At 44.7% G+C, this 21,391-nt stretch overlaps 6 protein-coding genes and 1 long non-coding RNA gene across 13 annotated transcripts in view; 3 read left to right on the forward strand and 4 right to left on the reverse strand.

Annotated features, from left to right (window-relative positions):
• The first annotated feature begins 34 nt into the window (after positions 1 to 34).
• LOC6735686 lies at positions 35 to 11,729 on the forward strand. The gene is made up of 6 exons (XM_016168730.2): positions 35 to 144; positions 284 to 356; positions 7,600 to 8,152; positions 8,208 to 8,762; positions 8,821 to 10,540; positions 10,603 to 11,729. The coding sequence occupies exons 3-6, from the start codon at positions 7,619 to 7,621 to the stop codon at positions 10,932 to 10,934; spliced, it is 3,141 nt and encodes a 1,046-aa protein (XP_016029057.1). The 5' UTR covers positions 35 to 144; positions 284 to 356; positions 7,600 to 7,618; the 3' UTR covers positions 10,935 to 11,729.
• LOC123327111 lies at positions 1,396 to 3,841 on the reverse strand. Its single transcript, XR_006541580.1, has 2 exons — positions 3,198 to 3,841; positions 1,396 to 3,037 (listed from the first exon to the last, which is right to left on the reverse strand). It is a non-coding gene; the product is annotated as an uncharacterized LOC123327111 (long non-coding RNA).
• Positions 11,354 to 12,302, reverse strand: LOC27208127. Its single transcript, XM_016183747.3, has one exon. The coding sequence runs from the start codon at positions 12,143 to 12,145 to the stop codon at positions 11,828 to 11,830; it is 318 nt and encodes a 105-aa protein (XP_016029059.1). The 5' UTR covers positions 12,146 to 12,302; the 3' UTR covers positions 11,354 to 11,827.
• Positions 12,303 to 12,420: 118 nt separating this feature from the next.
• LOC6735687 (probable hydroxyacid-oxoacid transhydrogenase, mitochondrial) lies at positions 12,421 to 14,516 on the reverse strand. Its single transcript, XM_002082567.4, has 5 exons — positions 14,396 to 14,516; positions 14,248 to 14,332; positions 13,645 to 14,019; positions 13,449 to 13,590; positions 12,421 to 13,388 (listed from the first exon to the last, which is right to left on the reverse strand). Exons 1-5 carry the CDS (start codon positions 14,443 to 14,445, stop codon positions 12,646 to 12,648), a joined length of 1,395 nt encoding a protein of 464 aa, XP_002082603.1. The 5' UTR covers positions 14,446 to 14,516; the 3' UTR covers positions 12,421 to 12,645.
• LOC27206189 lies at positions 12,505 to 15,212 on the forward strand. Its single transcript, XM_016168732.3, has 2 exons — positions 12,505 to 12,627; positions 14,573 to 15,212. The coding sequence occupies exon 2, from the start codon at positions 14,595 to 14,597 to the stop codon at positions 14,808 to 14,810; it is 216 nt and encodes a 71-aa protein (XP_016029060.1). The 5' UTR covers positions 12,505 to 12,627; positions 14,573 to 14,594; the 3' UTR covers positions 14,811 to 15,212.
• Positions 15,213 to 15,473: 261 nt separating this feature from the next.
• LOC27206190 lies at positions 15,474 to 15,884 on the forward strand. Its single transcript, XM_016168733.3, has one exon. It carries the CDS (start codon positions 15,537 to 15,539, stop codon positions 15,687 to 15,689), a length of 153 nt encoding a protein of 50 aa, XP_016029061.1. The 5' UTR covers positions 15,474 to 15,536; the 3' UTR covers positions 15,690 to 15,884.
• The window catches only part of LOC6735690 (kazrin), a 37,266-nt gene continuing 31,755 nt past the window's right edge, over positions 15,881 to 21,391 (reverse strand). For 4 of the 7 annotated variants that reach the window (XM_016181375.2, XM_016181379.3, XM_016181374.1 and 1 more), the window contains 4 exons: positions 21,188 to 21,332; positions 18,087 to 18,198; positions 17,324 to 17,347; positions 15,881 to 17,263 (listed from right to left, as the gene is read on the reverse strand). In XM_016181375.2, the coding sequence (XP_016029064.1) occupies positions 16,808 to 17,263; positions 17,324 to 17,347; positions 18,087 to 18,198; positions 21,188 to 21,332 (737 nt within the window). In that variant the 3' untranslated portion in view covers positions 15,881 to 16,807. Of the gene's footprint in view, positions 17,264 to 17,323; positions 17,348 to 18,086; positions 18,199 to 18,988; positions 20,304 to 21,187; positions 21,333 to 21,391 lie in introns of those variants that run through there. The other 3 variants (XM_016181380.3, XM_039292207.2, XM_016181376.3) reach the window with 3 other exon arrangements.

Below are 21,391 nucleotides of genomic sequence, written 5' to 3' on the forward strand. Positions count from 1 at the left end.
TCGTTGAAAACGTCGATGCCTCATGTATCGATACTGACTAACATCACTATCTTCAACAAGTGGGAACTCTCAGTTGAGTTTTGAACTTCAACAGGTGTTGAATACGCGCTAAACTAGAAAGCGATCCCACGATCAATCGACTCGGTAAAGCAAAACAAGCCATCGAAATCAACAGACGAGCACGTGATTAGCGTCCCAAGTCGTAAAGCATAGAATAGTGCCGAATTGATTATAGCAATCGTTGTGTCGGCCAAATCCAATAAAGTTTGTGTGTTTCTTCCAGCGATCAAAAACCAATATTTGGATTAACCCGCTTCACTTTGAGAAAAGTTGTCTGCAAGCAGACCGCTCATAAGGTGAGTTTCCACTCGTGCCGATCTGGATTTCGGGCATCGGATCGTATCTTTAGTCTGAGAGTCGGAGTTTTGGTGTTTTTGAAGGGGAGGGGGTTTCACTGGAAAAAAAAGTGCAGTGCAAGCGAGGGTTAATATTTCGTCACTCAGTGAGTGAGTGGGAGTGGGATAACGCTAGTGACCCCCCTGCAGTCCAGCAGTTGTCTCGCTCTCTGAGCGTATCTTTCCGTCGCTGCAAGTGTGTGTGTGTATGAGCCTATCTGCTACCTGAGAATGTTTTACCTGGCGTATCTGTATCTCAGAAAACATACCGAAACTCTCACACACAGATACGCCAACTGCAGCTGCTTCTGCATGTGTGTGTTGTGTGTGCGAGTGTATGGGTGCTGTGCCGTGGTGACATATAAATTTAAAACCCGAGTCGCAATTATCTCGATAAATTCTGCAAGCAAAGCGATCATATTTTCGGCTCACCTACCACTGGCTTATCAGTCGAGCCAAATTAATTTCCCTGCCCCAAATACTCCGAAAACCGAAAGCGTTTAAGCCAAGTTAAGGCAAATGCACTGGGAAAGCCAAACAGTCGGGGAAAAAACAGTTAACGCGTTTGCTTTTCACAACAACAACAAGAGTCACCAGGTAGATAAGATTACACCTGTGTATGTATTCGTGCGCATTAGTATAAGTAAGTATAAGTGATCAGGGGAAAAACGAGAGGGAAAGGGGCTGAAAAACCGGTAATGCATTTGCTCAAAAAAGAAGTCACCTTCATAACAAACTCAACGCTCTGCTGCAAAAACACAACACGCTCAACTGTCACAGTCGGAGTGATAAATCTATATAGTTTAGGTTCGACCATGATCGTAGTTTGCATATACCACACACTTTACGGCGGGCGATGGGCAAACGGAGTATTGGTTTCAGCCATAAACCCAGTTGGTACCGATCTGCCCGTCTAAAGGGCATAACAACTCGTTTTTAATCGACTTTGAAAGCTTCCTGTAGTATCGCCCAATTAATCAAAGACGAAAACTACGAAATATTCTCTAAATATAAATTATTTATTTCTATGCATAATTCAGAACCAGTTCCAAACGATTTTCAATTTTAATGCTCGCCGCTTTTATAACCATCTCCGTTGGCTGGGCGAGCAGAGCACGAAGCTGGAATTTAAATGAAATGTACATCGCACACAAATAATTTACCAAGATCTGGGCAATAAACACACGCGTTCATTTTATTTTGAGGTGCGACTCGGTTTTCCAGACGTAATCAACCAGTTCGGAGGAGTGCACTGTGAATTCCTGGAAAACGATTTCGAATGCTAATTTTCGCCCCAGCTCGACTTGACTGCGACTTGGTTCTTGGGCAGGGCTTTCGATCTGTGGCAGGATCGGCAGTGGTGTGTAGTATGTCAAGCTGTCGCCAGTTGGCTGCTAGGTGATGGCTGATGAATTCACTCAGGCATTATCTAATCGCTACATAAGCCGGCCGCCCATAGGAACCACCATAGCTCCATAGCTCCATAGTTCCATAGCTCCGTACCTCCGTATTATACAGATAAAGAGCCCAAAGCAAACACGGGCCAGTTGAGAGTTAATGAGGTCACAGCACTCTCTGCTTTGGCTGTTTCTGGTTTCATGGCTGGTAATTGGTCGGAGTACGGGTTTTGGACGTATGGCTCTATGGATCTACGTCTACGCCGTGGAGGGCGAATTATGAATACTTAAGCACATCTTTTATGGACAGCCGTAGTTTGAGTTGGAGCTGGGCTTTAGTGGCCAGCCAAACATTTGCGATCAACTGGGTGTGTGGGTAAACTTGGTTTAGAGCCGTGTCTTACACAGAACTTAAGTGTCGGCACATGTGGCGTATGCGCAATGTCTCCGCTTTGCTCTGGCTCACTTAGAAGTTTTTATTTGGCACATGATTGCCATACGAAAACAGCGCTGGGTAAACTATTTCGAGAGTGATTTAACGATCCAGGTTGTTGTATTTTAACAGCTTTGGCTAACAATGATGTCATATGAATGGGATTTGGATGCCTATGCCGCCGAGGGAAAGCCAAATGCAATTCTCTATCGGCGCTTGTTCACTGATCAATTGAGCGTGACGCTTGGCTCGCATATTTCGCACCCACATTGCGTTGACTTTTTACCTTAACCCTGAATCTAATCGATCAAGCCTGACAGTCAGACAAAGTGGCATTAGCATTAATCAATTCCTGCCATAAAACATTAGTCATCGATGGTACCAAACCAAACGAAACCAGCTGACAACTGAGTAAGTGTTGTGGCCCTATTCTGCGCGACTGCAACTTTCTCCTCTTCTGCAATTGTACATTGGAACCCAGCATTTGGGGCGTTGGACGCTGAACCTCTTTGCGGGATTGCCTTGATCTGCTTTGGCCTGACCATAACTCAAGATCTCCAGATCTTAAGCCGATTTCACAGCCTCAAAGTTTGGGTTCAGGGTCTCGCATTGGACTTGGCTACACATATGCCCATGTGCCCGGGCTAATGAAATGCAGAGAGACTTGGCTAAAAGTGACTCAGAGGAGTGTGTTTACGTGCTGTGCAAGCCGTTTTGAGGCTCGGAATGCGGCCTGCCACATGGAACGTGGCCAACTACGTTGGTGGAGGCCCAAATGCAGTCATTCCAGCCCTTAATTTAAGTGATAAATGCTGCAAAAAAACCAAAACCAAACGTAAATATTATATAGAACCAACAAATGTCTAATTAGAAAGGCACGCTGTTGGTCAAATTGTTTTACAGGTAACCGAAGTGGACACTTTTGAGCTTTCCTTTATCCCCACCTAGACTGTATTTTCATTGTAGTCTTACCAAAGCAAGCAAAACTGTTCTTTGTTAATTCCTTTAACTTGATGAGTGTAAGCGCTGATTGCAGGCCTTTTGACAGTTGCGATGAGTGCCTTTCAACACTCTGTGTCGAGTTCTAGCCGCTTAACACTCGACACTTAATAAATATATAGATGGCTCAACGGGTTGACAATTCCAGGCATTTGTCTCTGGAAACGCTCGTTCGACCGATAACCAATACGTGATGGCGGAACGCTTTTGTTATTGGAAACAAAGCCTCGTTCGAGTGCAAAGTTTAGTGCAAAAAGGTCGGTTTTATTTTTTTAAATCACACTCGGCTGGGTAAACAAATCAGGTTTCCGTCGACTAAGCACAATGAAAAGCGATTTCCAGCTTTTCAGCTTGTCAGCTGGGGGCAGAAAGTCGTGCCACAGCCAGACTTCTAGAATCGAGTTATCCGGCACTCTAAAAGTCGGAAGCTGTGATCGAAATCCGATACAGATATCGCTAATGAACCGCCCCCGCCAGGTGAAAGCCGGTTTCTCATTTGCACCGCCTCCTTAAGTTCTTAATTTATGGAACGCTTCCTGCTTCAGATTCAGGGCTATATATACGGAGCACCGATCGATCCAAACAAAGGGCAATTGCAGGCAAGGCAAGGAAGCAGGCATAAAACTCGGATCCGAATGGCTGAAATCAATTTATGGAGTTTTAATCACTGAATTCCCATGCAGGGAATTCCCTCAGATAACAGCAAGTGCACTTTATCGGCTAAAATTCAGCGGACAAGGTGCAATTTTAATTCCGATCGATCAGAAGGCATTACTTCGCGATAAATTTTGAAAAGGTCTTAACTGAGAAATGTCGTTTCGCTCAGAAGAACTTGCAGCTGCTGCAAAATATCACCCTGAAGTGTAATTAGTTTGCCGACTTGGCAAGTACGCTACTCTTTTAAGCTCCAGTGACCTTCTTAGATAAGCTAATCGATTTCCTATAGTCGAATAGCAATTTTAATTGATTGTGACACTTCTCACTATATACAACAAATAGAATTACGGACAATATGTACTGACTAGACACTACAAAGTGTCATTGCGATTAAACTATTTACGTAAACATTAACGACTTTATTTTGATTGTAATAGAGCACATTCGGTGCGCAGAGTTCAAGCAACTCGAACGTGACACCATCGGTTATTATTTAGAAATTCCCTTTCGAAATGTTTGAGTTTGAGCGAATTGAAATGGCTTTTAGCGAGAATTTTTCGTAACTGGTAAAGTCATCTGCCTGACTTTTGGCTGCCACCGGGCTAACTTGGCTCACACATCTGCTGCGAGTTCGAGTGGCAGTTTCCAGTCAAAAACCAGTCTGGCCATCTTTCTGAGCCAACAGTTTCCCCCTTTTTGTACCAACCTTTTGTGCCAACTGCGTGTTAGTCTGTGTGGTCAAATGTCGGCATTTTTTATACTTTTGTGTTTATTTTTTATGTGCACGCCTTGGGCAATTTCGTCCATTGTACCGGCTGCTTGGCTGCAAAAAATTAACGTTGCAGAAATTATATTCCGAAATGGCTTCAACCAAGTGGGATACACTTTGATATATAGATGGAAATTTTATATCTGAGCAGTTGCCAGTGGTGTATTTTCTAGCAGAAATAACAATCGTAAATCGTCAAAATCACCAGCAACTCGTGATGCTAATGAATCGGTCAACAAATTTGACGATGTCGTGATCCGCAGATTTGAAGCCGGATGAAATTGGCTTGAGCCACCCTAATGAAGGCATCAGCTGAGGCATTTCCGTTTCGCCTGTCCCTCCACTCTTCCCATGAATCGATATCCTTTAAAGGGAACACATGAGTTCCCGAAAAAATGCAATATTCTACCTACACGTCCGTTTCTCTCGTTTCACTTCCTGTTAACGCCAGCTATTTTTACCCAGACATCTCAATCATTATCTGCCCACGCACACAGACTCATGATCGCATTATTTTGGGTATTTCTTGGTATTTGCCAGAGACACATTTGTGTTGATCGTAAGACGGAATCAAGGCGAAACTACCTGAGTTCGAGGTTCATTAGCCAACCTTGCTAATCAACGGGATCTCTCTGCCCAGAGGAATGCAGATCTTTTTCGGGCATATACTTTGTATATTGACTGGCCAAGGGTCGCACCCAGTTTCCAATTTCCGATCGGCGACGCACCCATGCACAATTTGATAACCGGGCCCCATCTGCTCTCCAATCCACATGACATTTCTGGGTAACTTGATACGTAAATGTGGGTTGGCAGGTCTCATGGGAAGCGTTTATAATTCTAATCTGTTGACAAAACCGACCACATGCCAACCGTCTGTGAACCAGTTGATAAACACCGAAAGACAACCAATGGAGCCAAATCAAAATATACTAATAAATTGAATAGAGGTTTACGTTTAACCAAATCGTGGCTTGTATCAAGACTCGAAATCATTTTGTTAGGCGATACTCTGATACTCCGGGGAAGTGTGCCTTTAAACGAAACGATTCAAAGTGTTTCCGTATCGGGTTACGTTAAGTACGGGGCCATTAAGTATGACAGGGCCAGATCAGGGTTTATCTCGATCGAATGTCAAAGTGTTCTAGAAACAGTTTCAGGAAAGCATTTCCCCATTAGCTGGACGTTAATTAGATGCACGACACTACAAAGCACTCAGTTATAGATTTTTATTTACTGGCGGGGGAGACAGATCAATGGAGGGATGGGGCCTACCGATAGGATATATCCCCCGACTAGTCTAATCTTTACAGCTGTAGATAGTCGCGGCAATATGATGAATTGGCTGACTCACGAATTTCCGAGTGGAAAACGTATTTGCATACATGTACAAGTATGGCCAGTGCCAGTGCCAGTTACCGGTTTCTCTCTAAACTTGAACAGAGTCTACCCTCGTATAGCCCAGTTCAAGCGGACATCTGTGTATACAGACATATGTATATCCATATATACATATATCGCTGCAATGACAGAAATGGAATTAATTATGGTCGGAGTGTCGGCGGCGCCTTGGCCAAAGCTAAAGCCAAAGCCAATTTCAAGCGAGCCAAAAACCGCTGTCTTTCGTGACTCGATGAAATGTGTTAGCCGAGCGACCTAAACACGTTTAATGCGATCTCGAGACTGCAGTTTTCCCTTCGCGCTTGTGGCAAGCTCCCAGTCAACCTGACACCCACTCGCAACGCGGAGCTGGCTAAGCGGTTTGCTGTGGGGTCTAATGAAATGCTCTAACATACGATATGTGCGCACATATGTTCCCATAGCCGCCATACTGTGTATTGCCTGGATAAATGCGATCTATTCTGGCCGCCTTAACTGCGCATTTTGCATTTTACACTTTGCTGGCGGAGTCGGATCTCTCGCGATCCCGGGTCGTTTGCCTGGTTACGAAAAGCAATAATACCCAAAGCTCTTTGTTTACCACTCGGCGAGCCACGGTCTCGAATTATGTGTTTGCCTTGCCATGAATACGAAGGCAAACACAGGCGGTCTTTCAATAGGGCCATCCGCCATGGAATCCGCATCGAATGGTTGGAAAATGCATTCCAAAACGACATAAATTGCATAAGAGACCTGGACAGCGTCGAGTTTTCAGTCTGGTTTTGAGAATTTCTTAGAACCAGCGAGCTGGCAAACGAGTTCTTAATTGGCGTCAAGAAACGCTCCGTGGGGATTCCCCCAGATCGAATCGATTCCAAAAAGCCCAATGTGATTACCCAATCGTTAAGTTAGGGTATCCAAACCAGTCGCGTGCAATCAAAGGGCAAGCAAACTGAAACTCAAATAAACAAGCTCCAGCTGATGACAGACCAACTCGAAACGAGATTGAGAGTCAGCGATTCTCGACTTGATCGAGTAAGGCAACCACTTTCTGCATCGGCATAACTATTAAATGATGTATACAGTACTAACCAATAAGGGAAGTACTTTGCGGATACCGTAGTGCGAATTGTGCTTTCACCGGATTCTGAGTAACGAGTTCAAAATACGCATGCGATTCATATGGGGTGCAAAACAAATGCCATTAAACGATAAGCAAACATTTGGAAATTCGTGGATTCGACTGTGGTGTACCTACTAAATTAGCATGCGAAATGATGTCAACTCTCCGGGTGCCAAAGTGCTAATTGGGGCAGTCAACATGGCTCACCATTTCGTCATGCAGATCGGTGATTTTGGAGGAAATAGGTGGCACAGCGTGCGTATTCTGAGGCCAGCCATGAGCTCGGCCACTTCCCCAGAATGTTGTTGATTCAATAAACGCATATATACTTATCTGGCTCCAGCAATTAGCGATAAGATAAGGCGATAAGGTGTGAGTCGTCTGTTGTTTCATTTTCTCATAAGTGGCCAAAACTGTACAACACTGACTTTCTTGGACCATTTCAGTTTGCCCATCTACAGGAAAATGAGTCGCCAGTCGACTTGCAGGCTAGTCCTGCTGCTGGCCTTTACCCTGGCACTCATCCACGCCAGCCACTCAAATACCGTGGGCCCCAAGATCCACTTCATTCATGACGATCTGACGGAAAACGAGCTGAACTCCGGAGAGGATGTGAGCCCGGCCGAGAGTCTGCCTAAGATCTCCACCCCCAAGATAAAGGACTTACCCGTGGAAACGACCACCAAGAGCCCCACAAAGAAAACAACGTCCGCCGGCACCGAGAAGTCCCTCAGCGAGGAGGCCCTCAAGGATCTGATGGAGGCGGCCAAGCACAGCCAGGCTTTGGCTGATGATCCGCACTTCAACAAGATGCTCAATACCACCGTCACCGCCGCGGAGAAGAACTCCACCGATACCGACGATAGCGAATACTATGCGTACGATGATGATTACAACTATTTCGATGAGGAGACGGAGACGACCTCCACCAGTCCCAAGAAGGCAAAGAGCAACCCCAAGCTGCAGCCCATTGTGGATGCCACCATCTCGAAGTCCAAGGTATACTTCCCCTATCATCCTTAAATTCAAATAATTACGTTTTCGTACTTTACAGAGCAAGTCCAACGACCAAAAGACCAAAGAGAGCACTAACGATATCGACAGCGACTCTCAATATGATTACGACGAGAACCTGGATGATGATGACGACGAGGACGATGACGCTGACGACCTTTTGACCGATGATGAGGAAGTCGTCTTCAGCGAGGACGTGCCTTGTCCTAGATTCTGCCAGTGTGCCCGGAATGTTAATAGCTATCTGGTGGCCACCTGCAGCAGACTTGACATGGGCATCCAGAAGTTTGGCTCCGACATTACGGATTTGGTTGTGACCAATGTGGGTCCTAAGTACCCCATCCTGATGGGACCCAACTTCTTCCAGAATCTGGGTCTTAAGAACGTGGCTTCCATCAAGATCGCTAACTGCACCTTGGAGTACCTGCACGCCGAGGCCTTCCACGGACTGAACGAGCTGTACGCTGTTAACTTGACGGATGTTGGTTTGGCCATCATCAATCCCGATACCTTTGTTGGAAACAAGAAACTGCGCATGCTGACCATTTCGGGTAACGACTTGAGTGTGATGTCCAGCATTCACTATCTTCTGAAGGTGGGTGAATACAAAAGCCTTTACCTTGAAATCCAGCTAATCAATTATAATTTTGCAGTCTTCCAGCATTGAGGAGCTGGACTTCTCGCGCAACAATCTTATGGAGTTGAATCCCAAGGCCTTCTCCCAGCTATCCAATGTTGTCTACATCAACTTGAGCCAGAACAGTCTCAAGAAACTGCCCGAGAAGGCCTTCGAGAAGGTTACTCTTCTGGAAGAATTGGATCTGTCTTACAACTCGCTGACTGAACTGCCCCGCGATATCTTCAATGGCACCACCCTGTCCATACTGCACCTGAAGTACAATACCTTCAATGGCGATCTGCACTTTGGCACCAAAGATCTGCAGCAGCTGGACTTGAGCTTTAACTCGATTGTTCAAGTGCACCACAGCATGTTCGACAAGATGCCCGGTCTGACCAACCTGAACCTCAAGGGCAATGGCATTAAGAAGATTCAACCGGACTCGTTCCTTACTTTGAAGAACCTGCGCCACATCGATTTGTCGATCAACGATCTGGACCAGATCTCGGGAATGCTGTTCTTTAAGAACTCTGAGTTGGATGTGATCCGTTTGAACGACAATCCTCGCCTGAGTCAGTTGCCCACCGATGGCTTCCTGAGCTACAGTGGTGAGTTCACCGTCTACTACCTGGATATTTCCAATTGCGCCATCGGTCCACTGGGACACAAGGCCTTCTCTACGATGCCGCATTTGACCACCTTAAAGTTGGCCTGGAATAACATTAATCATCTGCCGCGCGAGATTTTCACTGGACTGCACAAGCTGATTGACTTGGATCTGAGCAACAACCTGATCACCCGCATGGACGATCTGATCTTCATGGACAACGGAGAGCTGACTAAACTCAGTCTGGCTGGAAATCCCATTAGCCGCTTGTCCGTCCGCCTCTTCCTGCCGCTGCACCAACTAAGATCCCTGGACGTCAATGACTGCGAGCTTACCACCCTGCTCTCCGATCGCGACTTGGGTGTGGGTTACAAAATCTTTGACAGCCTGCGCAGCTTCAACGCCTCTGGAAATTTGATCAAGAAGATCTCTTCGGAGGATGTGAAGAGCTTCAAGAACCTGCGCTCCCTGGATATCACCAACAATCCGCTGAAGTGCACTCGCGACTTCCAGGAGTTCATCAGCTACGTCACTCTGCAGATGCAGATGACTCCCAGGCGTCTGCCCGTGCTGGCTAATCTGGAGGACGATGCCACCATTGTCCAGCTGGAGACTCAGGCTCAGGCCGGTTGGTCGTCTTTGGCCCACGAGGTGTGCAAGCATGCCGAAGGATCAGATCTCTTGGACGAAAAGAAGGCCGACAGTGCCGAAGCCAAACTAGAGAAGCGTCTGAAGGAAAGCGAGAAGAAACTGGACGAGGATGAGGCTAAATTGCTGAGTGTCCTGGACAAGAGCGTGCTGGACAAGAGCAGGCTGAGCAGCATGCAGAAGATCATGAAGGGATCGGTCAACACTGAAACCGTGAAGCCTGAGGAAGATGCTGACGAGGAGAACCTGAACAATGGCGGCGAGGATAAGGAGGAGGACAGCAGTGACTATGACAGTGAGGAGGATGATGACGATGATGAGGACGATGATGACGACAACAACGATGATGATCGCTTCGAGGAGGCCAAGAAGAATGCCAAGGCCAAGGCCGATGCTAACACGTTCGTGAACACGGAAACGAAGCCAGTCGTGTGGACCGATATTATCCGCGCGGAGGAAGTAGACATGTCTCAGGAGAAACGTGATAAATTCCTGCTGGGTAAGTTTCAGCCAATAATTCTTTGATGGAATGTATACCAATCGTATGTTTTACCTCCTCAGAGAAACTGGGCTTCGACAGCGAAAGCGAGGAGTCGGATGAGTACACCGAGAAGATGATCTTCCACGGCGAACTATCCTACGACCTGGTGGTCCCACTAATCGTCGTATCCTTCTGCGTGCTGATGATCGTGCTGTCCATCGCCCGAGTGATCTACGTGGTGCTGCGCAAGCGCGGCGAGCGCTATCGCATGGCGCTGCTGGCCTCAAAGAACTCGTTCGTATACCAGAAGTTGAGCGAGGACATCGTGAAGCCGACCAGCAAGGAGCAGAAGGAGCCCAAGCATCTGAAGCAGCCAAAGGTGCACCGATACGCGCCCATCAATCAGGTCTAAGTCCACCTAGAATCAGCAGTTCCGGGCCGGTGGCCGCGGAAGTCGAACGAGTTGCGCTGTTTTTCTAATTTATAAGTATATTGATAGTTGAAAAAGTGGAAAATCACATCAGACAATTGACTACACACAAGCACAAGAATGTAAGAAATAGGAGGAGGAACAGTAGGTGGCAGTTAAAAGTATTAGCGAAAGTGCGAGGAAACAAAGCAACAACTAAAAAATACTTGAATCCAAATAAGAGATTGAAAGAGAGAGAATAAATCTTTGACAAAATCCTTTATCCTTGAAATATCCTGTACCATCTAATACTGTTAAGACCAGTCAAAGGTCCTTGGCAACAGCAGAGGTGGGTTTTCAGAGAACGCGTTTGATTAGCAACCGTTTCGAAAGCAACGGCCTTGCAATTTATCAAACCTCTGCCCACAACCCATATCCAATTAATCCATATCCGGGAACAACTTGAAGATTTAGTGCCATTTTGCCAAAATTCAAACCGAGCGAAAATTACTTAAACACATTAAGGTTTCTAAACTGAGCATCAAGTCAGGAACAAGAAACGAGAAGCGAGGAACAGAAAGTAGTAAGAGTTTTAGATGTGGGTCTGTGTAGCAAACGGCTAGGAGACTCCCTAGAATGACGTCTGATTTTTAATCTGATCAAGAGATGAGAGAAATAATTAATGCATAAACTATGTTAAGACTTTTTTATTATCTTTTTTCCAATCGAAGGCAAGTAACCGCTTGACCTATTCGACATTGAAACCAATTCCGAAAACAATAAATTATTTTAACCAAACCGATCGTAATCTTTACAATGCATACTTAATAGACATACTACATACATGCATACGTACTTTAAACAATAACATGCCTTTCAATAAAATTGAATATATTTTATCTGCGTTCAAAAAAAGACTCAAGTTGGCCGACATCCCCTTCCTCTTTTACGTAGATGCTCAATTTCCGCTGGAAACACAGTGCGAATTTGTTATCTTCCCGATCCCGTTTCAGTTCCTCTCTGACCTGCCGCCACATCCGTTCAAATCCACTATCGAACGGCATGCCCAAGAACCGATTATGTCTGGAACGAAGTTCATCGCCGATCTGCTGCCACATTGCCTCGAACTCCCCGTCGTAGGGCATCCCTAGGAATTTACCCTCACATCCGGAGGATTCGAACATGAAGGAGTACTCAAACTTAAAGTTGAACATGTTTAAGTCTACAATATATTATAATTTCAAATATTACAAGCTTTGTTTGGAGCATCTACTCCGTACGATTTGATATATGATTTTTATGATATAATATTAATATCTTATATTATAGTATTTTTGATCCCAGCGTCGGTCTTCTTCCTTCGAATTGGGAAATGAAACTGAGTAGATGACTCTCAAACGAAGAGCAGGCCAAAGAAGAGGCCACAAAATAATGCTGAATATACATAAGATCCATTGCGCCAAAGAACATAAAGTAAACAAAAATCATGTAGGGCATCAAATTTCCAGTGATTCTGTATATTTTTTTTAATGGTATTTTTCGTATATACATAAGTCCACCCAAAAGTAAGTGGTCCACTCTAAGCTATTTATGCGCTTTAAAAAAATTGGAATTTTGAAAGCTCAAGTACGGTCAGATATTAAACGAAGATCCGTTAGTTTAACATTTTTTCTTCAAGAGAACAAGTTGAGCGTGGGTAAGTTTTGGCTTCAAATTAATAGACCTCCATGGAGTTCTCGAAGAGTTGCGACAGGTTTTCATGCGTCTGGGCCCTGGGTGCTAGCTTAGTGATCCTTTCCTGGGGCAGGGTTCCCTCCACCAAGGCGGGTATATCGCTGCTAAAAAATCCCAGCTCTCGGAGGCCATTTTCTATGCCCGCGCGTTGCATAAAACCGCGTACAGTGTCCGCCAAAAGACGACCGGCGTCTGCTTTTTGGACACCTCGCACTTCTGCGCCCAGCAACTGGGCAGCCTCCAAATGCCGATCCGGACAAGCTGGAGCAGTGAACTCAAAGACCGCCGGAGCACTGATCACCACGGATAGGCCGTGTGGAATAAGAGAGTGATCCGCGGAGTAGCCCTTTGGCTTGTAGTCCCTCACATTTCCAGAAATAGGGTAGGAAAGGCCATGACACAGGTGCACTCCGGCATTACCAAATCCCACGCCAGCCATCGTGGAAGCCAGGTGCATCTGGGATCGGGCTTCCAGGTTATCAGGCTGGTAAATGGCGTTCACAAAGTTTTTCCTTATCGTCTCCAAGGCGAATCGTGCCCACACATCCGACACTGGATTCCTGCCCTGGTAGGTGGGTCTCAAGCTGGGATCACTGGGCGCCGGACCGCGTTCCCTGTAATCCACCGCCGTGAAACTCTCCAGGGCATGACAGAACACATCAAAGCCAGCGAAAGCCATTACACGTTCCGGCTGGGATAGGGTGTGCAGAGGATCAATCACAGCTGGGATAAGATAGTGCGTTATTAGGTGCATACATTACATAAGGGAGTTCAGTTTTTTACCCAAAGTAGGTTTGAGGAACTTGCTGGAAATCCCAGTTTTGGCATGCAACTTCTTGTAATCAAATATAGCTACTCCAGTGGTTTCGGAACCAGTTCCCGAAGTGGTGGGCATCGCAATCAGGGGCTTCAGTTTTACGGATATCTAAATGAAATTCAAGTGGTATTAAAGGTACTAATTGTAAAACGTAGACCTCACCTCCTTGCCTTTGCCAATTGGGCAGTTCACATAATCCAAAAACTCTGCATTCGGATCACTACTAAAAAGATTTGCTGCCTTGGCTGTATCCATGGCAGATCCTCCTCCGATGGCCAGAAATGCATCGAATTCCTTGCCGCGCGCAAACTCCACGGCATGCCACATGCTCCCATCCGTGGGCTCCACCCGGGTTTGATCATAGACTTCGTAGTTGATGCCATTACGAGCCAGAGAATCCAAGGCAACTTTCACAGAGGGCAACTGCGCCACATTTTTATCCGTGACCAAACAAACCTTCCGAGCTCCCAAGTTGCGAAGATCGGCTCCCACTTCGGCACTTACTCCGGGTCCGAATCGAACAGTCGAGGCTGACATCTGTTTTTCAATACATTTGAACAAATTTGAATTAGAATTTGTTATATACCAAAAATATTTACCATAAGAAAAATTTAAAGTTAAAGGTATTTACAAAATCTTATAGACTTCTATTGGGATGATTAAGTATATTAAGATAGTATTATCTGGTCCAGGGTATGACCACCTTTCTGAAGATCATAATCTACTATCTGGAGGTGCTCCAAAGTCCAAGGTTTTGCTACTTACCTCGAAGGCGTATTCCATGCGACCCGTTTGGGAGGCGGTTGGAGCTGCTGAGCCATAGTTATGCGAGTGGGCGGGGCACTTGCAGCTATCAGAACATACTTTATTTAAATATCTTGAAATCAGTTATAAAATGTCAATTTTAACTTACGAGTTGGCCACGATCGTGTTGATCAAACCTAAGACATTCTTCCGCGACATTCTGTATATAAATGAAATCAGCTGGTCTGGTCTTTCGTTTGATAAGAACCCGCCGAATCGATAGCTGGCGCCAAAAGACAGCACTTCCCAATCGATAGCTAACAATTTGAAATTCTCTGTCTTGCAGCTTTGAACTACAAGACCCGAAAATGTGCGACTACCAGATGGAGTACTCCTTTATTTTTGAAGACAGCTCCTGCGAGGGCGATGCCTCGATGGCGTCCTACGACAATGGATTCGAGTCCATGTGGCATCAAGTGCGCGAGGAGCTGCAAAGGGAGCGGGAGGTGAATGAGCTCTGCCAGGTTTTCCAGCAAAACTTGAGCCTGAGTCCGCCGGTCATCGCGGATAGATGGAGATTCTGACTGGACCTCCCAAAAGCCAGCTTATTGTGATATTTGTAAATTATAGTTTTAGCAGTTCGTTCGCCACATATGTAAGTGGGACATCGTGAATGCACTTTTGATAAGTGATCGGTTATTTTATATTGTAACTACCAACCTTGAGAGGTCATCGTATACATAGTTTCTTGAAGTCAATTTGTCCGTGTATTCAAATGTTTGCTTTCGTGAAAACTCGCTTTGTTTTGTCACTCTACCAAGTAATCAATTTGTACCAATCGCATATGGTTGTCCTAGATCTAAAAATGGCAAAAATTTGCCTTCTATTGCACATAATGTATACAAGAACAAGGAGGGAAGTTCGAAATTTGTCAAATACCCCAAAAATATATAGAAATATATTTTCGATTCGCAATCGTTCGAAAACCCATTCGTTTTTAATTACGGGTCCCACAGTAAGATGTGACTGCGATTCAATTGTAATGGGAACAATTGTTCGGTGGAGCTAATTACCTAAATGTATGTCCGCCCATTTTTCGCGCTGGATTTACAACTCAATTTGCGGCGATATCTGGCCGATCTGCGAACATAAACTACTGGCAATGGTAAACTATGTTGACGGCAGTTTCCCTCATTAGCATGCAGATCGTCGCCGATCTTCTGGGCGCCAGGCCATAAAACGTTCGATTCCAGGCGGATCGTTCAGCAGTTTTTGTTGAACTGGTGATAACTCGACATCGCGATCGGGAGATGAAGTGGCTTAGTTTGTTCCTGGTGTTTGCCATCCTCGGACTCATCGGCAGTCTGGGCACTTTTGCCCTGGCGGAACCCAATCCGGAGCCCAAGGGTCGTCCGCACACAACGCGACGTCCTCGGAACGATAACGACAACGATCGACGCTAGCAATCCGAGCGGCTGGAGGAGATGGAAAAACCCACGAAATCTCCCCGAAGATGCACCGAACCACAAAGCACACAGGAGGCACAGCGACTCTCGGTGAAGGTGAAATGTTTTGGAGTCGAGAGAATGCAATATGTTGAGGTGCTGCTCATCTAGCGAGCGGCATCTTCCCGTACACAATAAAGACTCTTCCGTTTACAACAGAGTTTTGATCATGGGTTTATTCGATAGTTTTCTTCGTCATAGGTCTACAGTTAAATTGGTCAGCTTAATGATACCCTGACGCTCTCGGGGATTCTTCGATACTGATTGATTGGCGGATAAAGCAGGCTGACTGACTTTCTTTGGTTGTGCGAGGGTTTTTCGGGGAGTGCGTTTGTGTTTACCATATATTTGATTCTGTTTCGGATTTTACCATTACCATGCGATATTGAACGTTGCTTAGGGCTTATCATAATTTACAAAGTGCCGCATGTTGCGGCTTATCAAATTTAATTCAATAGTTTCCGTTTCCATTTGCTTAGCTACGATAGTTTCGGTTACAAAATAATTTCAATTTATCTAAATTGCAATCGCATCTCCAGTGCCTACATCGGCTTATAATTCAGTGAGTATAGTAGCTTCACGCAATCTGCCTCTCACTTTTAAATCGGTTTAGAGCTATCTTTACAGTTACAATTACAATTAGAATTACATATATGCGATTGATTAGACTAATGCAGTTGGTTTGAGTTGGGGTGGAGTGTTTGATTCGATTTGATTCGATTCGATCCTTACTTCTCTTGCCTGCGATTGGGGCTTAGTCTACATATTATGTTGTTATATTATGTTGTTATTTACGTATAGCAAATAGTTCGAAGTTCTATCTGATTTGATCAAATGATTACTCGCTTATCTTGTATTACTTGACGCATATGTATCTGTATCTGCTGAATGCTTGTATCTTGTAGGTGGGTCTGACACTGACTTGAATATAATTGAGTTTGCTTGTAGATTCTAAGCTCAAATGCAACTGGAAGGGTAAATGGGTTGTGGGGAAGTGGAAGGGATTTTCATGCGGGAGTACAGCTGAGTATCTTTGGTAGTGGTAGTTGTAATCCTATCTAGCTAGCTTTTCACTCTTATTCAGGGGACTCCGATGAGGCCGATATGCCACCCAGACTGCAGGCTCCCACACTGCCCGCACTCGTCGAGGCCCCAATATCGCTGATGCTCTTCACGCGCCGTCGACTCTGCTCGTAGAGCATTTGTGGGTCGGTGGACACCGCATCCAGTACCCCTCCAACTGGCGGAGCGCTCACCCGATGACCAGGCGGCGGACCATGACTATAGATGCCCCCAGCCGAGGGAATCGGCGGTGGGGCTGTCGTCGGCGGCGGCAGGAAGTGATGGTAGTGCTGCTGCTGCTGGAGATTGGTGTGCGGATTCGGATACTGGTGGCCTATGGTTGCGTATATTCCTCCGCCACCCTCGCTGCTGCTGTACGAAGGCGTTGGGGAGGTGGAGTTCCCAAAGGAGCTGCGGTCCCCGGTGCGATGTGGTTTGCTGTTAAACCGAAAGGCTTTAGAAAGGGAGCTCTGCAAACGGAAATACAAATATTGAAATGTGCTCCTTGAGTGAATGAAGTGCCAACTCACCTGAGATCCTTTCCATGCCGAAATCTGTTTAGTAAAATAAACGAAAAGAACAAAATGTTAATAGTTTTAATTTGCACAAGAGCACTTGTTTCAAATCCTAAACTTTTGCCGGCAACGGGAACACTTTGGAACTGTCATGAAACTTTTCCTGTTGTTAGGTGTCTTAGGAACTATAAATATTTTCCAAGTCAGTAATTATACATAATGCATGCTAAGGTTGTCTGATATATGAAATATTTGTATTATTATAGACATATTTATTATTTAATTGTGATGAGTAGAGCTTAAATATTCAACATATCCTTGCGGACTTATTCATTTTAAGCTGACCAAAAGCAGACAACGATATCTTTGTCTGAAAATATCAATACAAAGCCATCTTTGGATAGCCATTGAATTTTCTATTACATATTGTAACATCCTTGAATGTCCTTTATCTCAACTCAGAATTTATCACATACTTGTAGACACCTTGGAGTGTAAATTATAGTCAATACAGGCTGCAAAGGCAACCCATCATAAATTGAATTTTAAATTTGGATGAAAGCCTGTGAAAACATGCTCCCAGTGATATGAGAACACTTGCTGAAGCCACCTCTTAGGGATTTAAATAATTTATGATACAGACACCGAGCGACAACAAAAGCTTCACGTCAATTCAGACTAGGGATACAGCAATAGTTGTTTGTCGACTGGCAGACGATTATTGTATTCATGACATAATTGGCTATAACTAGCTATGTTATTAGTTTAAAGTACTTACCCTGAGGTTGCCGCTCGAGCGGCGATCTGTTGTGGCATAGTGCTGCAGTCCGCCGGGTCCCGTTAGAGGCACTACGCCGCAACCGGAACGGATGCCCTGACCCAGAGTCGCTCTACACAACAAACATGGCAATTTCGATTTGCGAATTTTTGCATAGGTCGTATGCGTGTGTGTGTGTGTGGGTGGGTGTTGTGGGTTCACGGGCGCATATATCATGTTGTGGATGGGTTTGGATGTGCATGTGTTTTCGATTTTCATGGGCAGGCAGGCAGGCAGCACATTGAAGACAGGACACAGACGGCAGATAACGGGAGTGTGGAGTTTTCGAGATTTCAAATTGGAGTACATGGAGTGCGGGCGGTCAGGCAGAGCGGCGGAGATAGCGATACAGAGACAGAGAGAGAGAAAGCAGGCAAGGCAGGCACACATACACACACAGAAAGTGGTTTCATATTCGTGTTGTTGAGTTGTTGTTGATTGTGTTGTTGAGTTGTTGTCGGTATGGTTGTTGTTGGGTTGGTAATCGTGTTAGACAATCAAGCAGAGTTAGCAACAACAACAAGCCGTCGATTCGATTACCAAATTACGAAATTGAAGGGAAACATACGGAGGGGAAAGCAAAAGAGAGTGGATCGAGTATAGGAAATATGGAAAAAGAAACGGGACAAAGACGAAAGAATTTGATTAATCAATGTTAGAGAGTTACTTTTATTTTGATTTGTATTCGCCATGGCACAATTAACTACACGTAGCGTAAAACAACAATGAAATCAAAGATCTATGGTGAGTGAAAAACCCCCGAAAGAATAGAAACTAGAAAGTAAAAGTAACTTGAAAAAAGAATAGCATTGCTAACAGACACGAAACCAGCAGCCATAAAAATTGTCGTTTTTGTTTAAGCCTTACAATTCCAATCACACATATGTAGTATCGTTAAGGTATTTGTATGCAGTGGTACTTATTAAGTTGACAACGATTAGACTAGTTCAAGCTACTTAAAAACATTGATAACACATACATAGAACTGGTTTTCGGTTGTCTGCGTATGTTTTCGAGTATGTGTGTGTGTGTTTGAGGAATAGAGAGAGATAGTCTACTTAGTAAGCAAGTTTTACTTACAATTGACACTGTAGTTGCAAAATTGCAAAACCAAACAAACGACTTCTTAAAGAAATTAACTTAGAGGAGCTACAGCCCTGCGGTCAAATCTCCAGCTCCGGAATTCTTGATTTCCCATTTTTGTTGCCCAGAAATATGCAAGCAAATATTTGATACAGCCATACGCAATAAGCAAGCCATGTCAACAAAATTTCATTTTTAGGAGCATACTCTTTGGAACCTTGGCCATGGCAGACTCGATACCGCAGGGCGAAACTCAATCAAAACGCTTCACAGTATGCAACACCAAACATGAACTATATCATCTAACCACGGAAATGTAGATGTGTATGTGTTCGTTCATGGACCTGTGTGCGAGTGTGTGGTTATGTAATTGGTCTTTAGGGTTCCATTGTGCGTTCAGTGGCTGTCTAACCGAGCTCAGAAAACAGCTTCAGTATCACAGGGAACTTGTGTGTTTCGGCCTAGTGACGAAAGACGCTCATGTGGAAGGGTGTGTGTTCGGGCATTTGCAATGCTCTATCTTAGGCGTAACAATTGATTATATCTGAAATACATACATATTTCAATTCCCTCCTCGATTACATTGACGTAAAGCCTTAACCCTAGATTTCTACTACATTAAATGCTCGATTCGACTTGTAAATCAACCTAAGTAAATGCAACGTTAAGCGCTCCTCGCGGAGAGTATCGTTATAATTTCGATATCGGATATGCAAAGCTTCGACACTGGTTTTGTTTTTGACGTGTGCGTTCCTAGTTCGATGCCTAAAGCACTTTATAATATTGTGGTATGATTACATGTACGGCTACTACTCGGATGTGTGACTATCCTGGGGTGGATCTATCAACTATTCGTAATGACGAAATGACTAGCGCTGTGCTCCAGTTATTGTTCTCTCCCTATAGTTATTATCGTATCATCTTATCAGCTTGGCTAAACAACAAATCAGTATGAATCCCGTTTGACTTTTGATTATTATTCATTTTCGTTATCGAGTTCTTTGGTTCGTGCGGATTGTTTAGTGGCCCTGCAATTTGGCCAATTGTCTGGAGGCTTCCATTTGAAATTCTTCCATTTGACAGTAAATAAGGTATCTGCATTTCGAATATAGAAGATACAAATAAACATGGTTCGAGATATTTTGTGGGAAAGAAAAGAGAGAGAAACATGGCCACGAGGGCCGCCATTAGTGCGATTCGCTTTTGGGCGGTTTTATTTTGCTTAACAGATCGTCTAAGACACGTTCACATGATCAACAACGAAACAAAGTACAGAATTACTATCTAAATATACAGGCTGGAGGACCTTTACATACTTATGCACGAGTAGACAGAGTTAGATACAGATATGACATCGCATGATATGACATCTAATGAGTCGAGAAGTTGGCATTTCTGCAGTCATTATTTCATTGGTGATGTGGAAGAAGATAGATGGATGGTATGCACATAAGAAGCAGCTTATAAACGAATGATCAAAGCACTAAATATATTAAATAGCCAGAGATGATGTGAATATGACTGAACAATGTGGGGTGTATGTTTCGTGTGGCGATGATGAAGCAGATGATGAAATGAGATCTGAAGAGCTCCCAGTGACGAAGTACGAAATACTTCCTGCTAGCAAACTTGAACCAAAAACAAAACGCTGTAAACGATATGGTCTTAACGAAGGTGCAGAAATGAACACAAACTCAAACTCAAACGCACAACGAAGACCGTTAACAGGAAGTTATATAAACTCGGGGTGGTAATGGTAATACAAAACGGCAATAACTCAATCAAAACAAAGACAACTCTAATCAAAACGCTGTGTTACGCTACATATTTACGTTTCCACAATTCACATGTCAAACCCGAGGGGCTACACAAAGGACACTCACACACAGGGCGCACACAAACACACACGCACGCACACACACACACACTGAGATATCTAGATGGGCTCCGTGGGGCTGGTAAACCCTCAAAAAACTTACCGTGCGGGCAAAATGAGGGCATCGAATTCCGTGTTGAGATGTCGCCGTATTATGTTCTTCGAGGGGGGAATGCCCAAGGCGGTGGCCATGGTGTCACCAGAGAAGGATGGTTCCAGCACCACAAGGCCGCCATGAACGCCGCTATCTGCAGGTGGGTGGAAACGGGATTAGAGTGGGTCAGAGGAGCCGTCCTAATTGCTGCAC

Source organism: Drosophila simulans, chromosome 2R (assembly GCF_016746395.2).
Source record: "Drosophila simulans strain w501 chromosome 2R, Prin_Dsim_3.1, whole genome shotgun sequence".
Classification (NCBI taxonomy): Eukaryota; Metazoa; Arthropoda; class Insecta; order Diptera; family Drosophilidae; genus Drosophila; species Drosophila simulans.

Coding starts and splice junctions, on each gene's coding strand:
- LOC6735686 (XM_016168730.2), top strand. CDS start 7,619: ATGAGTCGCCAGTCGACTTGCAGGCTAGTCCTGCTGCTGGCCTTTACC. Junction 8,763..8,820: donor GCATTCACTATCTTCTGAAG/GTGGGTGAATAC, acceptor ATAATTTTGCAG/TCTTCCAGCATTGAGGAGCT. Junction 10,541..10,602: donor ACGTGATAAATTCCTGCTGG/GTAAGTTTCAGC, acceptor TTACCTCCTCAG/AGAAACTGGGCTTCGACAGC.
- LOC6735687 (XM_002082567.4), bottom strand. CDS start 14,445: ATGTCGCGGAAGAATGTCTTAGGTTTGATCAACACGATCGTGGCCAAC. Junction 14,333..14,395: donor AACACGATCGTGGCCAACTC/GTAAGTTAAAAT, acceptor ATGTTCTGATAG/CTGCAAGTGCCCCGCCCACT. Junction 13,591..13,644: donor CAATTGGCAAAGGCAAGGAG/GTGAGGTCTACG, acceptor AATTTCATTTAG/ATATCCGTAAAACTGAAGCC.
- LOC27206190 (XM_016168733.3), top strand. CDS start 15,537: ATGAAGTGGCTTAGTTTGTTCCTGGTGTTTGCCATCCTCGGACTCATC.
- LOC27206189 (XM_016168732.3), top strand. CDS start 14,595: ATGTGCGACTACCAGATGGAGTACTCCTTTATTTTTGAAGACAGCTCC.
- LOC27208127 (XM_016183747.3), bottom strand. CDS start 12,145: ATGTTCAACTTTAAGTTTGAGTACTCCTTCATGTTCGAATCCTCCGGA.